Source organism: Gorilla gorilla, chromosome 14, assembly GCF_029281585.2.
Source record: "Gorilla gorilla gorilla isolate KB3781 chromosome 14, NHGRI_mGorGor1-v2.1_pri, whole genome shotgun sequence".
NCBI classification, from domain to species: Eukaryota; Metazoa; Chordata; class Mammalia; order Primates; family Hominidae; genus Gorilla; species Gorilla gorilla.
Window position 1 is genome coordinate 60,941,101 of NC_073238.2, and position 20,825 is coordinate 60,961,925.

The window sequence follows — 20,825 nt, forward strand, 5'->3', positions numbered from 1 at the left end:
AGCCTTCAGAATGAAGATCCAAAGAGACAGCGGAAGTTGTTCATTTTTAGGCTTAGCTTTAACAAAGTATAGACAGCCGTGTGGAAATATGATTGGACAAAAGGGTAGGATCTAATGCTAATAGACTGAGTGGGGAAACCCAGCAAGGCCTGTCTGCCTGGATTCTTCCTGGCCTCTCTGAGCAGCATTCCTTCCTTCTGGGTGTGGGGCAGGACCCTCTTTGGAGTGGGAGTCTAATGACGTACTGTCAAAATAAGGGAGACCAGATATTTTCCTTCTTTCTTTCTTTCTTTCTTTCTTTTTCTTTCTTTCTTTCTTTCTTTCTTTCTTTCTTTCTTTCTTTCTTTCTTTCTTTCCTTCCTTCCCTCCCTCCCTCCCTCCCTCTCGTCTCTCTTTCTCTTTCTTTCTTTATTTTTCTTTCTTTCTTTCTTTCTCTTTCTTTCTTTCCTTCTTTCTTTCTTTCTTTCTCTTTCTTTCTTTCTTTCTTTCTTTCTTTCTTTCTCTCTCTCTCTCTCTCTTTCTTTCTTTCTTTCTTTCTTTCTTTCTTTCTCTCTCTCTCTCTCTCTCTTTCTTTCTTTCTTTCTTTCTTTCTTTCTTTCTTTCTCTCTTTCTTTCTTTTTCTTTCTTTCCTGCCTTCCTGCCTTCTTTCTTTCCTTTCTTTCTCTCCTGCCTTTCTTTCTCTCTCTCTCTCTCCCTCCCTCCCCCACTTCGCTCTTTCTCTCTTTCTTTCTTCTTGATACAGAATCTCACTCTGTTGTCCAGGCTGGAGTGCAGTGGTGCAGCCTTGACTCACAGCAACCTCTGTCTCCTGGGTTCAAGTAGTTCTCATGCCTCAGCCTCCCAAACAGCTGGAACTACAAATGCATGCCTGGCTAATTTTTTGTATTTTTAGTAGACATGCGGTTTTGCCATGTTGGCCAGGCTTGTCTCGAACTCTGGTCTCATGTGATCCGCCTGCCTCGGCTTCCCAAAGTGCTGGGATTACAGGGGTAGCCACCATGGTAGGCCCAGATATTTCTTTATGGCCAATTTTTACACAGAAAGGCAGAGAGAGGAGAAGTTCGAGTAATATTTTTAGGTTTTATGGCTGGCTTTGAGGAAAAGAGATTCTGGTTTCTATGGCCTGCTTTGGGGAAGAAAGATTTGAGTTTCTATGGCTGGCCTCAGGAGAGAATGGGACTGAGAGATAGGAGGGCAGGAGAGGTCAGAGGACAACTTTTGTTTCTGAGGCCTTCATTTGGGGGTATTTTTTTCCCGAGTCCCAACTCTGCATTTATGTTCATTTTGTAGATAAGAAAATTAAGAGGCCAAGCGCGGTGGCTCACGCCTGTAATCCCAGCACTTTGGGAGGCCAAGGCAGGTGGATCACGAGGTCAGGAGATCAAGACCATCCTGGCTAACATGGTGAAACCCCATCTCTACTAAAAATACAAAGAATTAGCCGGGCGTGGTGGCAGGCACCTGTAGTCCCAGCTACTCAGGAGGCTGAGGCAGGAGAATCGCTTGAACATGGGAGGCGGAGGTTACAGTGAGCCGAGATTGTGCCACTGCACTCCAGCCTGGGTGACAGAGAGAGACTCCATCTCAAAAAAAAAAAAAAAAAAAAAGAAAGAAAAAAGAAAATTAAGGCTTAGAGAACTTAAAGATCTTGCTCTAGATCGTACAGCCAGTAATGGAAATAATGAATTAACAAAATTAATTTATGACTTTTTAAGAAAAGTTTTAGATTTACAGAAAAATTGAGTGGAGGGTGGCCAGGCGCGTTGGCTCATGTCTGTAATCCCAGCACTTTGGGAGGCCGAGGCGGGTGGATCACGAGGTCAGGAGATTGAGACCATCCTGGCTAACATGGTGAAACCCCATCTCTACTAAAAATGCAAAAAAATAATTAGCCAGGCCTGGTGGTATGTGCCTGTAATCCCAGCTACTCAGGAGGCTGAAGCAGGAGAATGGCGTGAACCCAGGAGGCAGAGCTTGCAGTGAGCCGAGATCGCACCACTGCACTCTAGCCTGGATGGCAGAGCTAGACTCCATCTCAAAAACAAAAACAAAAACAAAAACAAAAACAGTAGAAAAATTGAGTGGAGAGCACAGGGAATTCCCATATACCCCCACTCCCAATTTCCCCTATTATTAACATCTTGCACTGGTGTAGTACTTTTGTTGTAATTGATAAGCCAATACTGATATAGTAAAGTCTATAGTTTACATTAGGGTTCACTCTTGATCTTGTACATTCTGTGGGTTTTGACAAATGTATCATGACATGTATCCACCATTGTAGTATTATACAGAATAATTTCACTGCTCTAAAAATCCCCCATGTTCCACCAATTCCCCCTTCCTTCCCCCAAACCTCTGACAACCACTGATCTTCACTTTTTCCATGCATTTTCTAGAATGTCATGTAGTTGGAATCATACAGTATGTAGCCTTTTCAGATTGGTTTCTCTCCCTTTGCAATGGGTGTTTAAGGTTCCTCCATGTCTTTCTGTGGCTTGGGCTCATTTCTTTATATAGCTGAATAATATTCCACTGTCTGAATGTACCACAGTTGTTTTATCCATCCACCTTTTGAAGGACATCTTGGTTATTTCCTGATTTTAGCAATTGTGAATAAAGCTGCTATAAACATTTGTGTGTAGGTTTTTGTGTGGACAGTTTTCAACTCATTTGGGTAAATACCAAGTAGTGGGATCACTGAATCATATGGCGGGATTATGTTTAGTTTTGCATAACTGCCAAATTGTCTTCCAAAGTGGCTGTACTATTTTGCATTCCCACCAGCAATGAACTGCCTTTTTTTAACACAGGATTTTATAAATTATAAAGCACTTTTCTCTGTACTGTTCTTGGATCACAGAAAGTCATATTTCTTCAAAAGTAAAGCTACATTATTCTTAGGTATGCTTGAACTTTTCCGTGTAATTATTACTGCCAAATAAACACTGACACTTATTCAGAACTATGCCAAACATTTCCTTTATATGTTTATCTTATTTAACTTTCATGACAACCTGGAAAGGTGGGTATTATCATCCTCATTTTACATATAAGGAAACAGACTCAGAAAAGTCAAATATTAATATATTGCTTGAGGCCGGGTGCGGTGGCTCACACCTGTAATACCAGCACTTCGGGAGGCCAAGGCAAGCAGATCATTTGATGTCAGGGGTTCGTGACCAGCCTGGCCAACATGGTGAAACCCTGTCTCTACTGAAAATACAAAAATTAGCCAGTCGTGGTGGCAGTTGCCTGTAATCCCAGCTACTCGGGAGGCTGAGGCAGGAGAATTGCTTGAACCTGGGAGGTGGAGGTTGCAGTGAGCCGAGATCATGCCACTGCACTCCAGCTTGGGTGACAGAGTGAAATTCAGTCTCAAAAAAAAAAAAAAAAAAAATATATATATATATATATATATCTTGAAGTGACAAAGCAGTTCAAATCTAGGGCTGCCTGTTGCCATATCCTGTGTTTTTTCCCCTCCACCATATTACATTCCGTCAAGGTGAATTGTCAGGAAAAATTGTGAAAAACTTTGAAGAGGGGGATAAAAAAAGAAAAGGATTACTGAGTGTCCTGTCTAGTGTACCCTTCTGAGTTATCTCTTCCTTTCATTTTCTTGAGCTATTTTACCACTCTGTAAATGGTAGACAACTAATAATAATGCAGATGACTCTTGTCCATAAAACTGCAAATGATTTGTTTCTGGTGGAGGGCAATTGATTATTGCCCTGTATACAGACTGCTTTTTGTATCTACTTGTGAATTCATGTGAGCATTCCTTATCTGCCTATACATGTGTATGTTAATTTGAATTTTTCCTTTGAACGGGCTGAAATATCTTACTGGCTTCACTCATTAATTAATGAGTTAAAAAAATTCCTTGACAGGTGTTTATTTCATATTTTTTCCCCTTTTTTTTTTGGAGACAGAATCTTACTCTGTTGCCCAGGCTGGAGTGCAGTGGCTCAGTCTTGGCTCACTGCAACCTCCACCTCCCAGGTTCAAGCCGTTCTCATTCCTCAGCCTCCAGAGTAGCTGAGATTACAGGTGCCCACAACCCCACCTGGCTAATTTTTGTATTTTTAGTAGAGATGAAGTTTCACCATGTTGGCCAGGCTGGTCTCGAACTCCTGACCTCAGGTGATCCACCCTCCTCAACCTCCCAAAGTGCTGACATTACAGGCATGAACCACTGCGCCCAGCCTATGTGTTTATTTCATATTTGTAAGAGTCATAATTTTACCCTTAAAACAATCTTTTAGCAAAATGTATTTTGCATGTGTATGTCAATATAATCAGAAACAAATGTTAGGATGGGCGCGGCGGCTCACACCTGTAACCCTAGCACTCTGGGAGGCTGAGGCGGGCAGATCACTTGAGGTCAAGACCAGCCTGGCTAACATAGTGAAACCTCATCTCTACTAAAAATACAAAAATCAGCCGTGGTGGCAGGCATCTGTGATCGCAGCTACTTGGGAGGCTGAGGCAGAAGAATCACTTGAACCTGGGAGGCAGAATTTGCAGTGAGCCAAGATCACACCACTGCATTCCAGACTGGGCGACGGAGCAAGACTCCGTCTCAAACAAAAACAAAACAAATATTAGTGTTACTTCACTGTCTAACTTAGGTTAGTGAATACACTAACCTAAGTGTATTCTTAGGTTACCTAAGTGTAACTAAGGAATCACTGTCATGATTCCTTAAGTGTCCACAGCAACAGCATATCAAGCAGTAGGAAAATCCCCATCCCTATGTACTTCCCCTAAACCCACTTGGCTGACTAGCTGCCCTCGAGATTGATGGTTGGGAGAGTCTTTCTCTCAATTCCTTTTCCAATGCTGCCCCTTCATCACTTCTCATTTCCCTCTGTACATTTTTTGTTCTTTTTCTGCAACATTAGGTCTCTGCTCATCAATGCAATATAAACAAGGTATTATTAGAGGGGGAATATAGGGAATATACAATAGCCGCCTGCCTAAGAATTTTAGAACTGAATTTGTTTGCAGTATTTCACACGTCTGATAGTATGACAGATTATTATTTGTTTTGTGGATTATTCAGGCTACTAGTTTTCTCTACTGCCAGCTTTAGGCCATATGCAATTTTTCCTACTCTGACTTGGCAGGGGACACATTAGAAATATATCTTTCTTTGGATGAGAAGTACCGTCAAAACGCGTTTGGTAGAGCAGAAAGCTGACATCGTTGATCAAACTGTAATTTTGAAAGTTATGAAATCTCAGAGAAAAAAGAGATTTTAGGCACACACTATTCACTCCCTTTATTTGACAAATGTGGAAATTGAGCTCCAAAGAATCTAAATGACTTAGCCACAGTAACACAGCTGGCTGTTGGCCTTGCTGGAAATATGGCTGTATCTTCCTCATTCCCAGTTCAATTCTCTTTCCATTACACATAGTATTTAAATGACCTTGGCCTTCAAGAACTCTAATTAGCACAGTAGTTAAGAAATAACTATAGCATGCATTATTCTACTGAACTTTTGTGATCTAATGAAATCATGCAGTTTATAAAAGCTTATTATTTTACTCATTTGAAGGAAACACCAAAGGCAAGGTCAAAAAGAGCAAATTTGCATGTAAATTACAATTCACAAAAATATATTTTAAGTTAATGCCACATCTACTATTCTCACCAACTGGACTAGGTCATATGGCAGCTACACATTCCATTTCCCTCCATGTATAAAAGCCCTCTGGGTTTTCCTCTTAGCTCCCTGAAGTTATGCAGGGGTGGGCTAATGAATGCTGAACACATATTTGTTTGCCTACTTAATTCAATAGTTAATGACTAAAACAAGAGTCAATTATTAAGAGCCCTGCATTAATATCTCTCATTTGCATTCAAATTATTTTTTAAAATAAAAGGAAGTCTGAAAGGAGAAGCAAATAAGAGTCTGGCCTCATTTTTAGAAAACCATAAGCCTAGACCATCTCTTGGACTTTTAAGTATGATAAAGTGAAAAAGATATTTCTTAGTGAACCATCTAGATCCAAGCAGTCCCATTTATAGAAAGAGGCACATATAATTTGAAATGGTGAGTGAAAAACAGGGTAACCTAATATGTAGCAAGGACCTGAAAGATGTGTGACTCTCTCATATCAGATTATGAGGCTACCATCCACTGTCCGGGAGATCTGAAATTTAAGGTTCTCCTACTCTCACTCCCATCCCCATAATACACACTTCAATGCCAACCACACAAGATAATCTACACACTTACCAGTTTTTCATCTAACGAGGTGTGAAAACAGAAAGCACCTGCTTTTGTTACAGGTATCTAATGTGGTTTTCTGACATCAGGCTTCACAAATTTCTTTCCCCTCCTCCATAATTCACTGAGCAATCTGGAGCCCCTTGGGGAAGGTGCTGAGTGAAAATCTGGTTAATGTAGCCAACAAACTCAATACTAAAGCCTTGGCCTCCTGATTTTTAACTTAAAGAAGTAATGAGTTGTTTAATTAGATAATATTTATTCCTATGTGTGAAACAACTTGAGCTACTCTAAATTCTAGGTATATGGAAGGTGATGGATGACTTAAATGTTACCCAAACACATTTATGCCATTTGCCACAAACTCAGCCTAGAGTAAAAGGAACCTCAGTGTCCTACTTGCAGACTCATGCGAGGGATGCCTTGTGTCATTAGGAAGTGAGCCACACACTGGGCAGCCATGCTGTTCACGAGGGCAGGCCTGTGCCCCAACCCGTAGGTGGGTGGCCATTCTCTGCTGTTGACATATGGTGTCCCATCATTAGCCAGATGGCAGAAACACTGGAAAGGGCCTGAGCACACATGAGTAATGTAACCTGGCCATGGGAGGCGATTAGAAGAGGCTGGGTGAGGATCAAGGCAAGTAGTGTGTAGCCATGGAGGCTGACAGGGGAGTTTAAAGTGTTAAAGATGGGCCTGGGGTCAGCATGGATGACCTTTCTTCATCAGCACCACCTCAACTAACCCCAGCCTCTACGCATGTGCTGGAAGACAATTCTAACGTCACACAATTCCTTCTGTGCCCAAAGGAAATATCAGAGGTTTAGGAGAAAAAAACTTGCTGTGAGTAAAAGGTAGAATATTTTCTGAGATAATCTCATGGAACTAACTAAACTAACTACTTCTCTCAAGATGTTTTTTCAATAGGGAAGATTTGTTCAGAGTCAGAGTTGATTAGATGATGCTTGATCAGCCCTAAAGGGTTCAGAGAGTCTCTAATACCTTTGAAATTGTATAAAAAACTGTATGTGTAGGATATAGTGTTAATTTTTCTAGGGAGAGGCTACATCTCTTGCCAAAAATCTTCAAAGGATTTGTCACTCCCCCAAAATATTTTGCAGCTACTGATCTAGAGGTTCAGGGAACCCTGCCTTTCTGATTATGGCAGAAAGGATCCTGAAAGGTCATTACACGAAGCAGACCAGCTAATCATGGCCTTGTATTATGCCTGGACTTTGGGTACTCAACATTGCCTCTCAGCTTGACCAGGGTACAAGGCTTGTCCTGTCCCAGAGACAACTAGCAAGAGCATCTCATGTCCCTTGGACCAGCTCTGACTACAGTTCTTACCTAGCATCAGCCCTGTATGCCAGCACCCTAGACCAGAGCCCTTTAACAAGCCACACTCAGAGTGAAAGCAAATGAACCACTGATGGAAGGACACAAGCAGATCCCCAAGCATGGCAGGTAGTGACATAATTGGTGACTTCTATTCCCACTAACAGGGACAAAGAAAAAACACTGTATAGGAAATAGACATTTGAGTTTTAAGCAACATTTTGCACTGGCCAGATGCATGACATTGGGTAATTCACCTTCATGCATTTATTTCAGTTTCCCAATCTGTAGTATGGGGAAGCTGGGCTAGATTCCTTAGGCCTCCCTGGCTGAGGAGCTGACAGGCTGTGTCTGAACTCTGGTGTGTCCCTGTCTACAGAAAGGTATTTGGAGACAACTGGTCCTTATTAGGAGCCAGTTAATTTTTCTATCTTAAACACCAAGTGATATGTTTTAGAGGAGTATTTAGTTTTGCAGTCCATAGAAGTATTATGAGCAAATAGGCACATTCAAGAGGAAAAACAGCACTTGTGGGTAGCATCAATAATTCAGGGACAGGTTAATATGCTAATTAGGGCTGGAAACTAAAGAGTAAATATTTCTGAGTACAATGGGCACCTGATCTGTGGTTTCTGGTTTGAATTGTTCACAAATCTCCCTTCCCACTGCCAACCTCCTGTTCTGCTCTTAGCAGATGGGATATATTCAGACTCTTGGCCCATCAGCATACAGTCCCTTAAGTGTCTGAACTGTTGCTTTGGCATATTAGTGTTCTTACTCAGGTCTCCTGATCTTTTAAATCCAGGATCAGAGGAGGCACCTGAATTCTCATCTCCTTTCTTTCCCTGGATGTCTCACCTGTGAGTGTCCAGTCCATCCTTTTCCCACTTTCTCCTCCTGGGCTCACCAATCTTACCTTCTTCACGGGCCTTTTCTTTCTTTTTCTCCTTTCAAATCTTCTCAAATTTTCCCCATCTTAAAAACTAAACCAGTTTTCTCTGCTTTATTTGCTTTTTAGTCAACTATTAATCTTTTTCTTTCTTCTAGCCCCCAAACGCTTGGAGTAAGTAACTTACACCTACTTTTTCTACTTTCTTTGCCTTCTCCTTACCTCTGCAGTTTGGATGTTGATAAACTGTCCTAGAACTACTCTCTCAAAGACAGAGGATTTTCTGTGTCCCCCAAGTCTTTGTCTCTTGCATTTGCTATTATTGCAGGACAAGGACAGAGCTCTCTCTGTTGCAACTCCAGTACCAAACATTGCCTGTGAGTTAGAAGCGGTTCAGCAAATCTTTGTTGAATACAGACTCTGTGGTCTTTTCCTTTCAAAAACTTCTTGTCCATCCATCCTTATGCATGCCCTGTGCTCCATCCTAGTCCAAGCACCCTTTGTCACACCTCCTATACCTGGTAACACTATTCTGGCTTGCTTCTTCAATTCCAATTCATCCTGCAGAGTATCATTTCATTAACATCTTCCTTGGGACTCACCCATGACTTCAATGACTATTGCTGCAAGCTCAATCTTCTGAATTGGTATTTTTAAAATGTAATTCATTAACTGCTTTATTATTATATTGATTAATTATAGATGCACAAGGTAAAACTGAACAAACAGGTATCTAGAGAAAGAGAAGTCTTTCTCTCATCCCATTCTACCAGTTTTCTTTCCCATAAGCCATCACTGATAGCAGTTTCTTGTCCCTCCTTGCAGAGACTTTCTGTGCTAGACAATTGCTTCCTGATTGGACTATGGCTCACCATCATGCCTGGGGCCCTGTCTTGAATCCTAGCCAGTTGGGCTAGGGTCTTGTTTACCTCCTGGGCATTCTCCCATTGTGGGCTGTGCCATACATCCCCCCAGGCAATGATTTATGATTTGCTTCAATTGGCATAGTCTAAGACGATCCTTGCTCTTAGAAGAGTATCTGGGACTCCAGCGGCTGTGACCAGACATGCAGGTAACACTCCCCTGTGGGTATTATGAGGTATTCCAACACTGTTCACCCTCACTGGGGTGAACTTCCTTCCTGGTCAGTCCTCTATCCCAACCACGCTAATTCTGGCTTTACTCTCTCTGCAGCAACCAGAAATCGAAGAAAGTCCTAACTGGTTTTACTTCTGAACTGTGGTGAGTTGTGCTATGTGTTGACCTGATTTGCCAACAGATAAAATGAGATGACCATGTTCCTTTGCTTCTGCACTATTGCTTCATTGTCTAGCAGGACCTCTCTTTAGATGTCGCACTGGCAGGATTTGAGAAATAACTTGGGGCGTTAGACAGCTAATGTTTAAACCCTGTGTATGTGAATAGTGATAGCATCTGGGTATGGGAAGCTTAACGCCATTGTAGCCAGAGGGCATTTTCTGCTAAATCTGGAGAGAACAGCCGCTCTGGGAGCCTCTGACTAGACCCTAATGACAGCCTTAAGTTCGGAAAATATCCCTATAATGATATCAAGAGTCTTAAAAACGGCCTCTGGGGAACATGAAAATTACTGCTTTAGTTCGATGCAAAGTACCTTAACTACAAATAGGAAGATTTTTTGTTCTTTTTAAAGTCCACCTAATGAACAACAGGCCTGAAAAGGTACTTAAAATATTGATTTGGAGGTACATTTTGATCAGTTGAACTGCGATATAATTGGCAATCGAAAGATGACACATCCGTGAGAGAGATTACCCCATTCCAGGGTTTCTCAAAGTGTGAGCCATGGATTTAACAGTCTTGCAAGATGAGATTTATTGGTCAAATATATAGGAAAAAAGTGCAGTGAATCATCTTTCCTTCTTCCATGTTCACAATGTACATTAGCATATCAAGGATTCAGAGAAGTGTGTTAGTAAAACAACTTCTAAACTTTTAAATTAACCCTTTGTCTCCCAAACTTATTTGGCGAAAAAATGTTTTATGCATAGTGCCTGTTAGCAGCCTAAAGAACTAAGGTTCAGAGACACACACACTGGATAATGCTGCTTCAGTTTATTCATGCAAGTTAAATGATTTACGGTCATGCAATGCACAATGACGTTTTGGTCAGTGACAGACTGTATGGAATGATAGTCCCATAAGATTATAATACCAAATTTTTACTGTACTTTGTCTATATTTAGATATGTTTAGATACCCAAATGCATACTTACCACGGTGTTACAATTGCCTGTAGTATTCAGTATTGTAACATGCTGTACAGGCTAGCTGCAATAGGCTATACCATATATAGCCCAGGTGCATAATAGGATATACCATCTAGGTTTGTGTAAGTGTACTCCATAATGTTCACACAACAAGAAAGTCATCTGAAATGTACTTGTCAGAATATATCCCCATTGTTAAGGGAGACATGACTGTATTAATAAACAAATAACTGGTTCCTCTAAATAATTCACATATTCATCATATTACAAACCAATAATACAATATGCCTATGTTATAAACCAATAACATAATATAACGAACTGGTGAAACATTTAGGCGAACCAGTTGCAATAAAGCTGTTTTTTAATATTATCTGTTATCTAACATTTACATTTGCTTTTTTTTTAAGGCCAGGTATTTAAAAATCGATTTTCCTTTTTTTTTTGAGATGGAGTCTTGCTTTGTCACCAGGCTGGAGTGCAGTGGCACGATCTCGGCTCACTGCAATTTCTGCCTCCCGGGTTCAAGCAATTCCCCTGCCTCAGCCTCCCGAGTAGCTTGGGACTACAGGCACATGCCACCATGCCTGGCTAATTTTTTGTATTTTAGTAGAGATGGGGTTTCACCATGTTGGCCAGGATGGTCTCGATCTCCTGACCTTGTGAATCCGCCTGCCTTGGCCTCCCAAAGTGCTGGGATTACAGGTGTGAGCCACCGCACCCGCCCTAAAAATCTATTTCTTTATAAGTTAAAGTCTTATTAGCTGATGCCTTTTGGTCCTTATTTTCTAGTGAATTCACCTGGAAGCCTCCTAAACCTCTGGCAGGAACCAGAGGGTTTGCTACTGCTCACTGATGTTTTTTCCTTACAACTTACTTAAGGAGATCTCAACCTCCTTAAGCCAAAATATTCTTTTATTATTATTATTTTTATTTCAGTAGGTTTTTGGGGAACAGGTGGTGTTTGGTTACCTGAATAAGTTCTTTAGTGGTGGTCTCTGAGATTCTGGTGCACCCATCACCTGAGCAGAGCACACTGGACCTAATGTGCAGTCCTTTCTCTCTCACCCCTTCCCACTCTTTCCCCCAAGCTCCCAAAGTCCATGTATCATTCTATTTTTTCTTTTTTTAGACAGAGTCTCACTCCATCGGCCAGGCTGGAGTGCAGTGGTGCAATCTCAGCTCACTGCAACCTCCGTTTCCCAGTTCAAGTGATTCTCATGCCTCAGCCTCCCCAGAAGCTGGGACTCCAGGCACATGCCATCACACCCAGCTAATTTTTGTATTTTTAGTAGAGATGGGGTCTCACCATGTTGGCCAGACTGGTCTCAAACTCCTGACTTCAGGTGATCCGCCCACTTCGGCCTCCCAATGTGCTGGGATTATGGGCGTGAACCACCATGCCCAGCTGTTGTATCATTCTTATCCTTTTGCATCCTCATAGCTTAGCTCCCACTTATAAGTGAGAACATATGATGTTTGGTTTTCCATTTTTGAGTTACCAAAATATTCTTTTCATTACAATCAGCTTCTAATCCACAGTGGTCCAAACCAAGTTTTCCTCAGGTTTTTTCAAAATCCTATTATCACTCATAAGTTCTAGTTCAGAATGTTGTCTCTCCGTTATACAATTGGTTATATTATCTCATATAATTTCTTAAAAATCATGGATTTAAAAACAAAAATCACACATAAATGAAAATTGACATTTCATAAGACCATGTACACATATTTATGAAGACAGAACAAGGACTAAAGTATAGGTTATTGATTTATCAAGACTGCTCCTCTATTGTCATTCAGAGAATGGTCAAGAAGCCAGCTTCTCTGAGAATCCTATCTTGAGGCATAGATTCTGCAGTTTCTTTATTCTGCAGGAACTGCTGTAGAAAGGAGTACTTAAATAAAGTCTCCCCGGTCTAGGAGCCAGAACTCCACCTTAATCTGGGAGAAAACAGGGAAATAAAGTGGCCAGAGGCTAGTAGCTACTGCTTTGTTGCTCCAAGAGAAGGAAGCATGAGCCTCTATGAAGGGGTTGAGGTTTTTTGCTGGGGAGTTTGGGGCACAGAATGTAAAAAAAAAACTGCGTCTGGACAATAGTCAGCTATGAAGTATTTAAAAATGTAAAGGGGCTGGGTGCAGTGGCTTATGCCTGTAATCCCAGCACTTTGGGAGGCCGAGGCTGGTGGATTACCTGAGGTCAGGAGTTTAAGACCAGCCTGATCAATATGGTGAAACCCCATCTCTACTAAAATACAAAATTTAGCCCAGCATGGTGGTGTGCACCTGTAGTCCCAGCTAATTGGGAGGCTGAGACAGGAGAATTGCCTGAACCTGGGGGGCGGAGGTTGCAGTGAGCCGGGATTGAACCACTGCACTCCAGCCAGGGCGACAGAGCGAGACACTGTCCCATAGATAAATAAATAAATAAATAAAGGGGCCAGGCGCAGTGGCTCATACCTGTAATCCCAGCACTTTGGGGAGGCCAAGGTGAGTGGATCACCTGAGGTCAGGAGTTTGAAACCAGCCTGGCTAATGTGTTGAACCTGCATCTCTACTAAAAATACCAAAAAAAAAAAAAAAAATTAGCCAGGCATGGTGGCAGGTGCCTGTAGTCCCAACTACTCGGGAGGCTGAGGCAGGAGAATCCCTTGAACATGGGAGGCGGAGGTTACAGTGAGACTGCATCTCAAAAAGAAAAAAAGAAAAGAAGATTAGTTGATGTGAGCACAGCTTAAGAAAATGCTTGAAAGCAGGTGACTAGATTTATGTATGACTAACTTCCTTTTAAGAAAACCAAGGGTCTCAGCAAGTACAGTAGTTCCCAGAGTTTTTGATTTCAGAGATAAACAACATCAAAATAATTGGTAACTGACTTTAGTAACCTCCTTTTGTTATTTTTTGAAAAAGCATACTTAAAAAACACTACAATTTATTGTTACCATTGTTTTGGGTTTTTTTTTTCCATCAGAAAAAAAATAGTAAAGGCACAGCCTCACAATTATATATAATTTTTGAAATTAAATACATTCAGGTTCATGAAAAACTCAGGATATTGTCCTATTTTTTTTTCTCATTTTATCAGGGTCATTTTTTCATCAACTAGCTGATTCACATAGAAAAATCCTGAAACACATATTATTTATCTTCAGAGAAATTCATGTTGATGTTACTAGTTGCATCAAATATCTCAGCCAGACAACATTATTTGTTGAATCTTCCAGGCAGCGGATTTTTTTAAAAGAGCCTGATTCCTGCCCTTAATAGCAAAAGGGTGCTGTTTTCAGAATAAGTAAACAGGGTATTAAACAAAAGAGAGATGTCCATCTTCTTGAAGAAATAGTGAAGAAGCAAGACAGCAAGGGGAAATGGCTTGTCGAGTTTCTTTAATATTTAGAAATAATCAAGATCATTTTCAAGGGTCAAGTACTCTCTCCCATTTTAAGAAAAACTCCTTCATTCAGGGAAATCATTTGAAACTTTAAAGATGTATCAACAAGTACCCCATAAATTTATACAAATAAAAAAGGACATATCAACAGGTGGCAAACCTGTTAAACACATGGCCTATTATGCAATACTTAATTGATTACTAATATTAATTGTGCACTCATTATATACAAAGTACTCCCCTCGATTCTGAAGCATGGGGAGAGAGTTGCAAAGATGAATAGGTCCCTATTTCATGGAATTTACAGTTTAGTAATCTGTAGGTGGGTAAACAAACCACAATGAGTAGGTCTATCTAACAGAGGGACTGATCATTTGTTAAAAAGCAAATCGTGGGCTCATATGCAATCCATTATTTTCTTTAAAGAAGAATTAGTGGTCTTTTAAAAAAAATTTATGCTTCCTATGATGCATCACAACGACTCTTAGTCTGAACTAAATTTGCAGTCAGCCAGAAGATGTCCCAAATCATGTCCTGACTGCTGATCACACAGACTACCACCTGGTTTCAGCTGAAGATTCTTTTAATTGGATTTTTTTCTGTGTTTCTGTTTTTCACTGGATTTTGTTTTTCTCTGTTCCTCTCCCTCGAGGAAAGTGGAAATTTGGTTACTTTTTTGTGATGGAAGTATACTTTCATTTATTATTATTGTCATTATTATTATGAATTTTGAAGCCTGACTTTTAAAAGCCTGGAAGGCTGCGGCGAATGGCATGTGAGAGGGGAGGTTTGCGGGAGGATACCAGCAGGTGGCGCGTCTCCTCCGGGCAGATTAGAATGCTTTGCTCAGGGCCAAGAATCCCGCAGGAATTAAGGGCAACTATCTGTGCAGTCAATTCAAGTGACACAGATCATGCCATACTTAAGTGCCGAGTCCATGAAGTCACCAGTTCCAGCCTGTTGCCTAGGCCATCAAAGTTATGCATTACCACTTAAAAAACCAGCTCCCCTACTCCAAGGGTTGCATTGCTTTCGTGCTTGACACCCCAACAACCCCGCACCCACCCCCCGACTCATTTTCCCCAAGCCAAGTCGCTCATAGGGGACAATCAAGCCTTAAGAACAGAGCAAAAATAAAGGCCCTGGAAAGTTGGACATGAAGCTTTAACTTCAGGAAAGGAATGGTACTTTATTAATCTTCCAGCTGGTCTGCCCTTAGGGTGTCAGATGTTCTCTGTCGCCCCTGGTGTGCCAGCATTGGCCTGGGTGCCACTGGGTGGCTGATGGCAGAATGTGAATTCACTTGCAAGCGGACATGTTCGTTTTCATGCCCCAAAGCGGGAAGAAGAAGGGCACAAGGACACTTCGATGGTTCTTTCAGCTCAGACTCGAGCTGTGACTGATTTGCTGTTTGGGGTCACTGGCTTTCTAGCCTCTCCTGGCACCACCCAATTTCGGGGAGCAGCCAGCTCATCTTTCTTCTACGACAATGTCTTCTGTCCCCCATAAACACTGCCCTCATTTTGAGTTTTTCTTTCCTATGTCTGTAGCTTTCTTCTGCCGCTCAGCAAACACTCTGTCCCACTCGTATTCGTCCCTTGGCGCTGGCGTCTGGCCCAGGGGTACACTGTGAAGGAGGGCAACCCTAGATTCTGAGGGCCCTAGCTCGAATCTAGCGCCCCTCTAACTGCAGGGGTGACCTTAGATACATTGCTTAACTTCCTCTGTAGACTCAGGGGAACAACTTTGGCACTCCTGGGGTCCCTGGATTAATGAGATAACTTACGTAGACTCCCTAAACAAGCGTCTGGTTCATTGTAAGCGCCCAAATGCCAGGGGGCATCTGCAGGGATGACCCCATAGTGAATGAAAACTGCCTCTTGGGGATCTCTGGGTTAAACGGCCAGAATAAATCGCAGAATTGAGAGAACCCTCTCCTGCCCCAAACCTCACTCTACTGTAAATCCCATTCATTGCCTCCCGCCGTTTTATCCGTGTTCTCAGACCACCCCCCTATCCCCGCAACCTCCAGTCCCCTAAAGCCTCCTGGGCGGCAAAAGGACGCCCAGAGAGAGATTCGGCGCCTCAGTTGCCCCGGAGCAGGCGTCCAGCCCCGCCGTGTACCCGATTGCGGGGCGGATCGCGGCAAGGCGGCGGCGGCCGGCAGAATAGGCGCGGAGGAAGGCTCAGGCGGGGCAGACTGCGTGGGGGAAGGAGGAGGAGAGAGCAGACGGCGGAGGAGGGCAGAGCCGCCGGGAGGAAGGCGCAGGGGCGGGAGGAGACACATGCGCGCTGCCGCCGCTGCCGCCGCCGCCGCCGCAGTCCTTAGCTTCCCGGGGACAGGAAACCTTCAAGACCGAGCTGCTACGCCCGCCCCCCATTCTACGCGCCTGCCCACACCCTCCTCCCCTCCTTCCAGCGCCTTTCGGTGGAGCACTGCGGCACTCAGCCCGAGCTGCCGTTTTCCCCTCGCGGGGAACGCTGTGACCCCCCCGCAGGAGCGGCGGGGCGGGGTGGGGGGGCCCGGGAGAAGATGGCGACGCCGGGAAGCGAACCCCAACCTTTCGTCCCGGCCCTTTCGGTAGCTACTCTGCACCCACTTCATCATCCCCACCACCACCACCACCACCAGCAGCACCACGGAGGAACCGGCGCCCCCGGCGGGGCGAGTGGTGGCGGCGGTGGCAGCGGGGGCTTCAACCTGCCCTTGAACCGGGGTCTGGAGCGCGCGCTTGAGGAGGCGGCCAACTCCGGGGGGCTGAACCTGAGCGCCAGGAAATTGAAGGAATTTCCCCGTACCGCAGTCCCCGGGCACGACCTCTCGGACACGGTGCAGGCAGGTGAGTGAGGGCCGAGGGGCGGGCAGGGGTGTGGGTGCTGTCTGGGTGTCTGTCGTGCGTTCCCTAACGCGGTGGACAGTCGGAGATCTTGTCTTGCTGGGGGAGGGAGGGTCCATCGGCCCGCTGTCTCCCGAAGAAGGGACTCGCGTGGGCGCGGAAGAAGCGGGCCCTGGAGAGGGCACGGGGGCCCTGCCTGGTCCGGCGATGCAGTGCCAGGAGGGCAGGGGTGCGCCGGGCCTCTGCGCCTGAGAGCGAGGGGTCGCCGGCTCTCCACCCTGTGGCTGCCGCGCCAGGGAAGTAACCGCGGGGCTGGGACTTGCAGGCGCGCCGCGTGCGCGCAGTGTAAGTGGGAGGTTTCAGGCGGCTGTGTCGGCTTCCTGGGCCCCGCGCAGGGCTGGGAACTCCAGCGCGGACAGCGGCGTCGGCGCCTCCAACCAGTTCAAGCCGTCTTTGCATCAAGGCGTAGCCCATCCTGGTGGGGAAACCCAGACAAAGGTGGCACGCCCTCGGCCGAGCCAGGGGCATCGTCGCAGTGCCGCGAGCCCCCTCGGCGACATCGCCGAGCGATCGGGCAACTCGGTGCCGCCTGTGAGGTGCCCAAGCTTCCTCTCCCTGCGCCTGTGCGGGAAAAGAGCCGCCGGGCTTGTAGTGAATCCCAATCGGCTGCCGCTTCGGAAGCGATCGGCCCTCTTCCTTCCGTGCCTTTTGCTCACCGCCCACACAGATTGGGTCCTACCACCGAGGCTACCTGGTTCTCAGTTACCCAACGGTTGCGGGGGCCCCAGGAAAGGACGGCGTGGCATATTAAAGGCAAAGTAATTAACGTGAGCCTGTTTTCCTGTGTGAGCCCGGCAAGTTGTAACTCGCGCCAATAAGCAGCATAACTTTTTCAAGTTAAGTCATGTGTTACGTACTTCTAAAACGTCTGCTTTCTCTTTGGTAGTTGGAGTTCCAGGAGCGGGATCTATAAACAGGAAGGAGGGTGGTGGAATAGGATTGGGGCCTTAGGGTCTGTACAGAACTGACTTGGTTTCCGGCCATCCGGTTCCGCTCTCTGGGGGAGGGTTTGTGTCATAGCAAGCGCCCAACATTTCCCAGGGCAGTGGGTGCTCCGTTTTGGAGCCGCTGCCCAGACCTCTTGGCTGTCATCGCCTCATGGCCCAGGGTCAGACCCCCTGGGTCTTGGATGGGTTGACTCTCATCACAGGCGCACCCAGTTTAATCTTGTAGTGGGCAAGGGAGCAGGCAGTGGGTTTTTGGAGGCTAGGTTTCCAGTGTCTTTTCCCCCTTTTAATTCAATAAACATTTATCTAGAGCCTTATTGAATATTTAGATACAGTTCTGAGTTCACTGGAGGCAAAGATGGCTCTCCAGGGTCATTAAACTTTGTAATTTGGATTTAGGGATAGTTAGGAATCGGCAAAAAAGAGGGAATTTCCAAAGTTGAGCTGTCAACAGCTGGGGAGTCTCTTTCAATAAGACCTCTTAGTTACATCTTCTCAAGTGGAACTTATTCCAAGAATTGCCTGAATCACTAACTTAAAAAAATACATTAAATTTTACTTCCCTTCTGCTATAGAGTGTACCATGAGTTAGCTATGCTAAGGTTGGATATACCTGCAGAAAATAGAGCTGGCATGACTAATAATAATAGGTTTGTGTAGTTCAGTAAGGGGGCTTCATAGTTGTTCTACTTCAGTTATGCTAAGGATTATTTACAAAGTTAGGTGAACTTGATGTGTCTGCTGTGTTGGCATTTCTTTGAGAAGACCAGTGCTTTTAAAAGCAGGGATCACATCTTTTAGCTAAGACCTCGCCATGTGAAGTGGATGCTGAAAAGTGTTCTTGTTGGCTTGTTTATGGCAAGCTTAAGTTGTGAGTTTTGCAGGTTTTTATTTATGAGCTCACTTGCACATGTTTTATGCTCAGGAAAATCTAACTGGTTAAAATTCAGAGGCTTTATGTTAATTCCTCATCCAAAAATACAGTATTATTTGGGGGAAGAGGAGTGGAGGGATATTCATGTTTGTAGAAACTTAAGTCAACCCCATCAGAAAAGTATTCATTGCAGCTAGTTATTTTACATGAAATTAGAATACCCAAATGTATTAAATATTTGCTTCTGCAAAACGTCTTTGCCTCAGGTCAAAAGCTAGGTGTAAACCACATGTACTCTTTGTTCTAAAGATAAATTTAATTGAGCACAGTTTCTTATTTGAAAGACCAGAAAGCAAAATAAAGAGTTAAAGTTACCTCCAGTGTACACAGTGTTGACACAGCCTACATGTAAGAGTTCTAGTACAGTTGAAAGTTTGAGTAGTAACATTTATAATAAAGATAGTGGTTTCTCCTTGACTCATGTTTACTTTAAGAATGTCTCTTAAAATTAGAATGGCATATGAAGATCCTTAAAGGCCTAAGAGGCAAAGTGGATTTTTTTTTCCATATATTTTCTAAGACAGGGAGTGGTAGAGCAAGCTTTTTCTCACTGTTTTGTTGTATATTACAGGCCATTTGGTTTACGCCTTGTAAAGTCAGGCTTCTGGCAGCCACCTGTGCAGAACTGCACCTGGGCAATATAGCCTATCTGAACAGAGTGGAAAACCAAGAAGTAAACAAAGAAACATAGAATAGATGTCTAAGCTGTCACTCAAGTGCATATACTTTATTGATAGGAAAAAATTCAAGCTCTCATTTTGAGCCTATTAGTTTACTTCTATTTGAATCAAAATAAGTTTTGTTGTCAGAGTCTAGTCTTTTAATAGGTGAAACGGGGAAAGAAAGACTGATCCACGCAGGTGCAGTGAGTGACACAGGTGTCACTGATGGAAAGGGACAAAACAGAAGAGCCACTATCAGCACTGGGTGCGCCTCTCTATGCGTTATCTGCATGATCTTAGTCCCCACTAGGAGCCCAGTCATACCCTCATTTATACATGGGAAGACTGAGACAGAGACAAGTTACGTAATATGCTGAAGATTATACCTCTACTGAGATGGTCAACCGGTGACTGGAACCCTGGCAGCCTCACGTTAATTCATGTTCTTGACCATATTCTCATCAAGCAGAGGGAAGGGGTTGAGAGGTAGAATCTGGGAGGCTTCCTGGAAATTCATTCAACCAGCATTGATTCCACAAGAATGTACTGAGCCCCTCTGAGTGCTGGCCACTGATCTAGGCGCTGGGGACACAACAGTGACCAAAAGAGAATCCCTGTATCCCTTCTTGTGGAGTTCATTCTAGTTGGAGAATAGGGAGATACATGAATAAATTGATTTTGCAGGATAAATAGGATGAGTTATAGGATAGATGGAATATCTTTGTTTTATAAATACACAGATTGCTTTGTATTGACTTCAGGTGGCTTGTAGCAAGAGTATAAATGATGACTAGTAATACATATAATCTGAAGCATAAAATTGGTCCAAAGAAAAACAAGTACACAAATTTGCATTTGAGTAAAGCAAATTTTTTTTTTTTTGGTGCTGATTTATTAAGTAGTGTCATTTTGGATGAAGAAGTTCAAAAGGGTATTTTGTACAATTAAAAGTGAATTGAAAAGGAGTAAGAAAAGAAAGTGGCTGATTGCAGGAGGTTCTAGAAAATAAAAAAGAAGCCCTTAGACTTGGCATGCAGGACACTTGTTGAAAGTCTTGTTAAGGAAAGTGGGGAATGTTTCATTGCTAATTATCTTTTTGAGTTGGCTCTAAGCAGGAAAGACTATGGGCCAGGCACTGTGGCTCACACCTGTAATCCCAGCACTTTGGGAGGCCTAGGTGGAAGGACCACTTGACCCCAGGAGTTTGAGAACAGTCCGGGCAATATAGTGAGACCCCATGTCTACGAAAAATAAAATATTAGGCCAGGCACGATAGC

The 20,825-nt window shown here is 43.6% G+C and overlaps 1 protein-coding gene across 4 annotated transcripts in view; it reads left to right on the forward strand.

Annotated features, from left to right (window-relative positions):
- The first annotated feature begins 16,240 nt into the window (after positions 1–16,240).
- The window catches only part of LRCH1 (leucine rich repeats and calponin homology domain containing 1), a 198,064-nt gene continuing 193,479 nt past the window's right edge, over positions 16,241–20,825 (forward strand). Inside the window, exon 1 of one of the 4 annotated variants that reach the window (XM_031001295.3) lies at positions 16,241–16,948. In XM_031001295.3, the coding sequence (XP_030857155.3) occupies positions 16,642–16,948 (307 nt within the window). In that variant the 5' untranslated portion in view covers positions 16,241–16,641. The remainder of the gene's footprint in view (positions 16,949–20,825) is intronic. The other 3 variants (XM_031001296.3, XM_031001293.3, XM_031001294.3) reach the window with 3 other exon arrangements.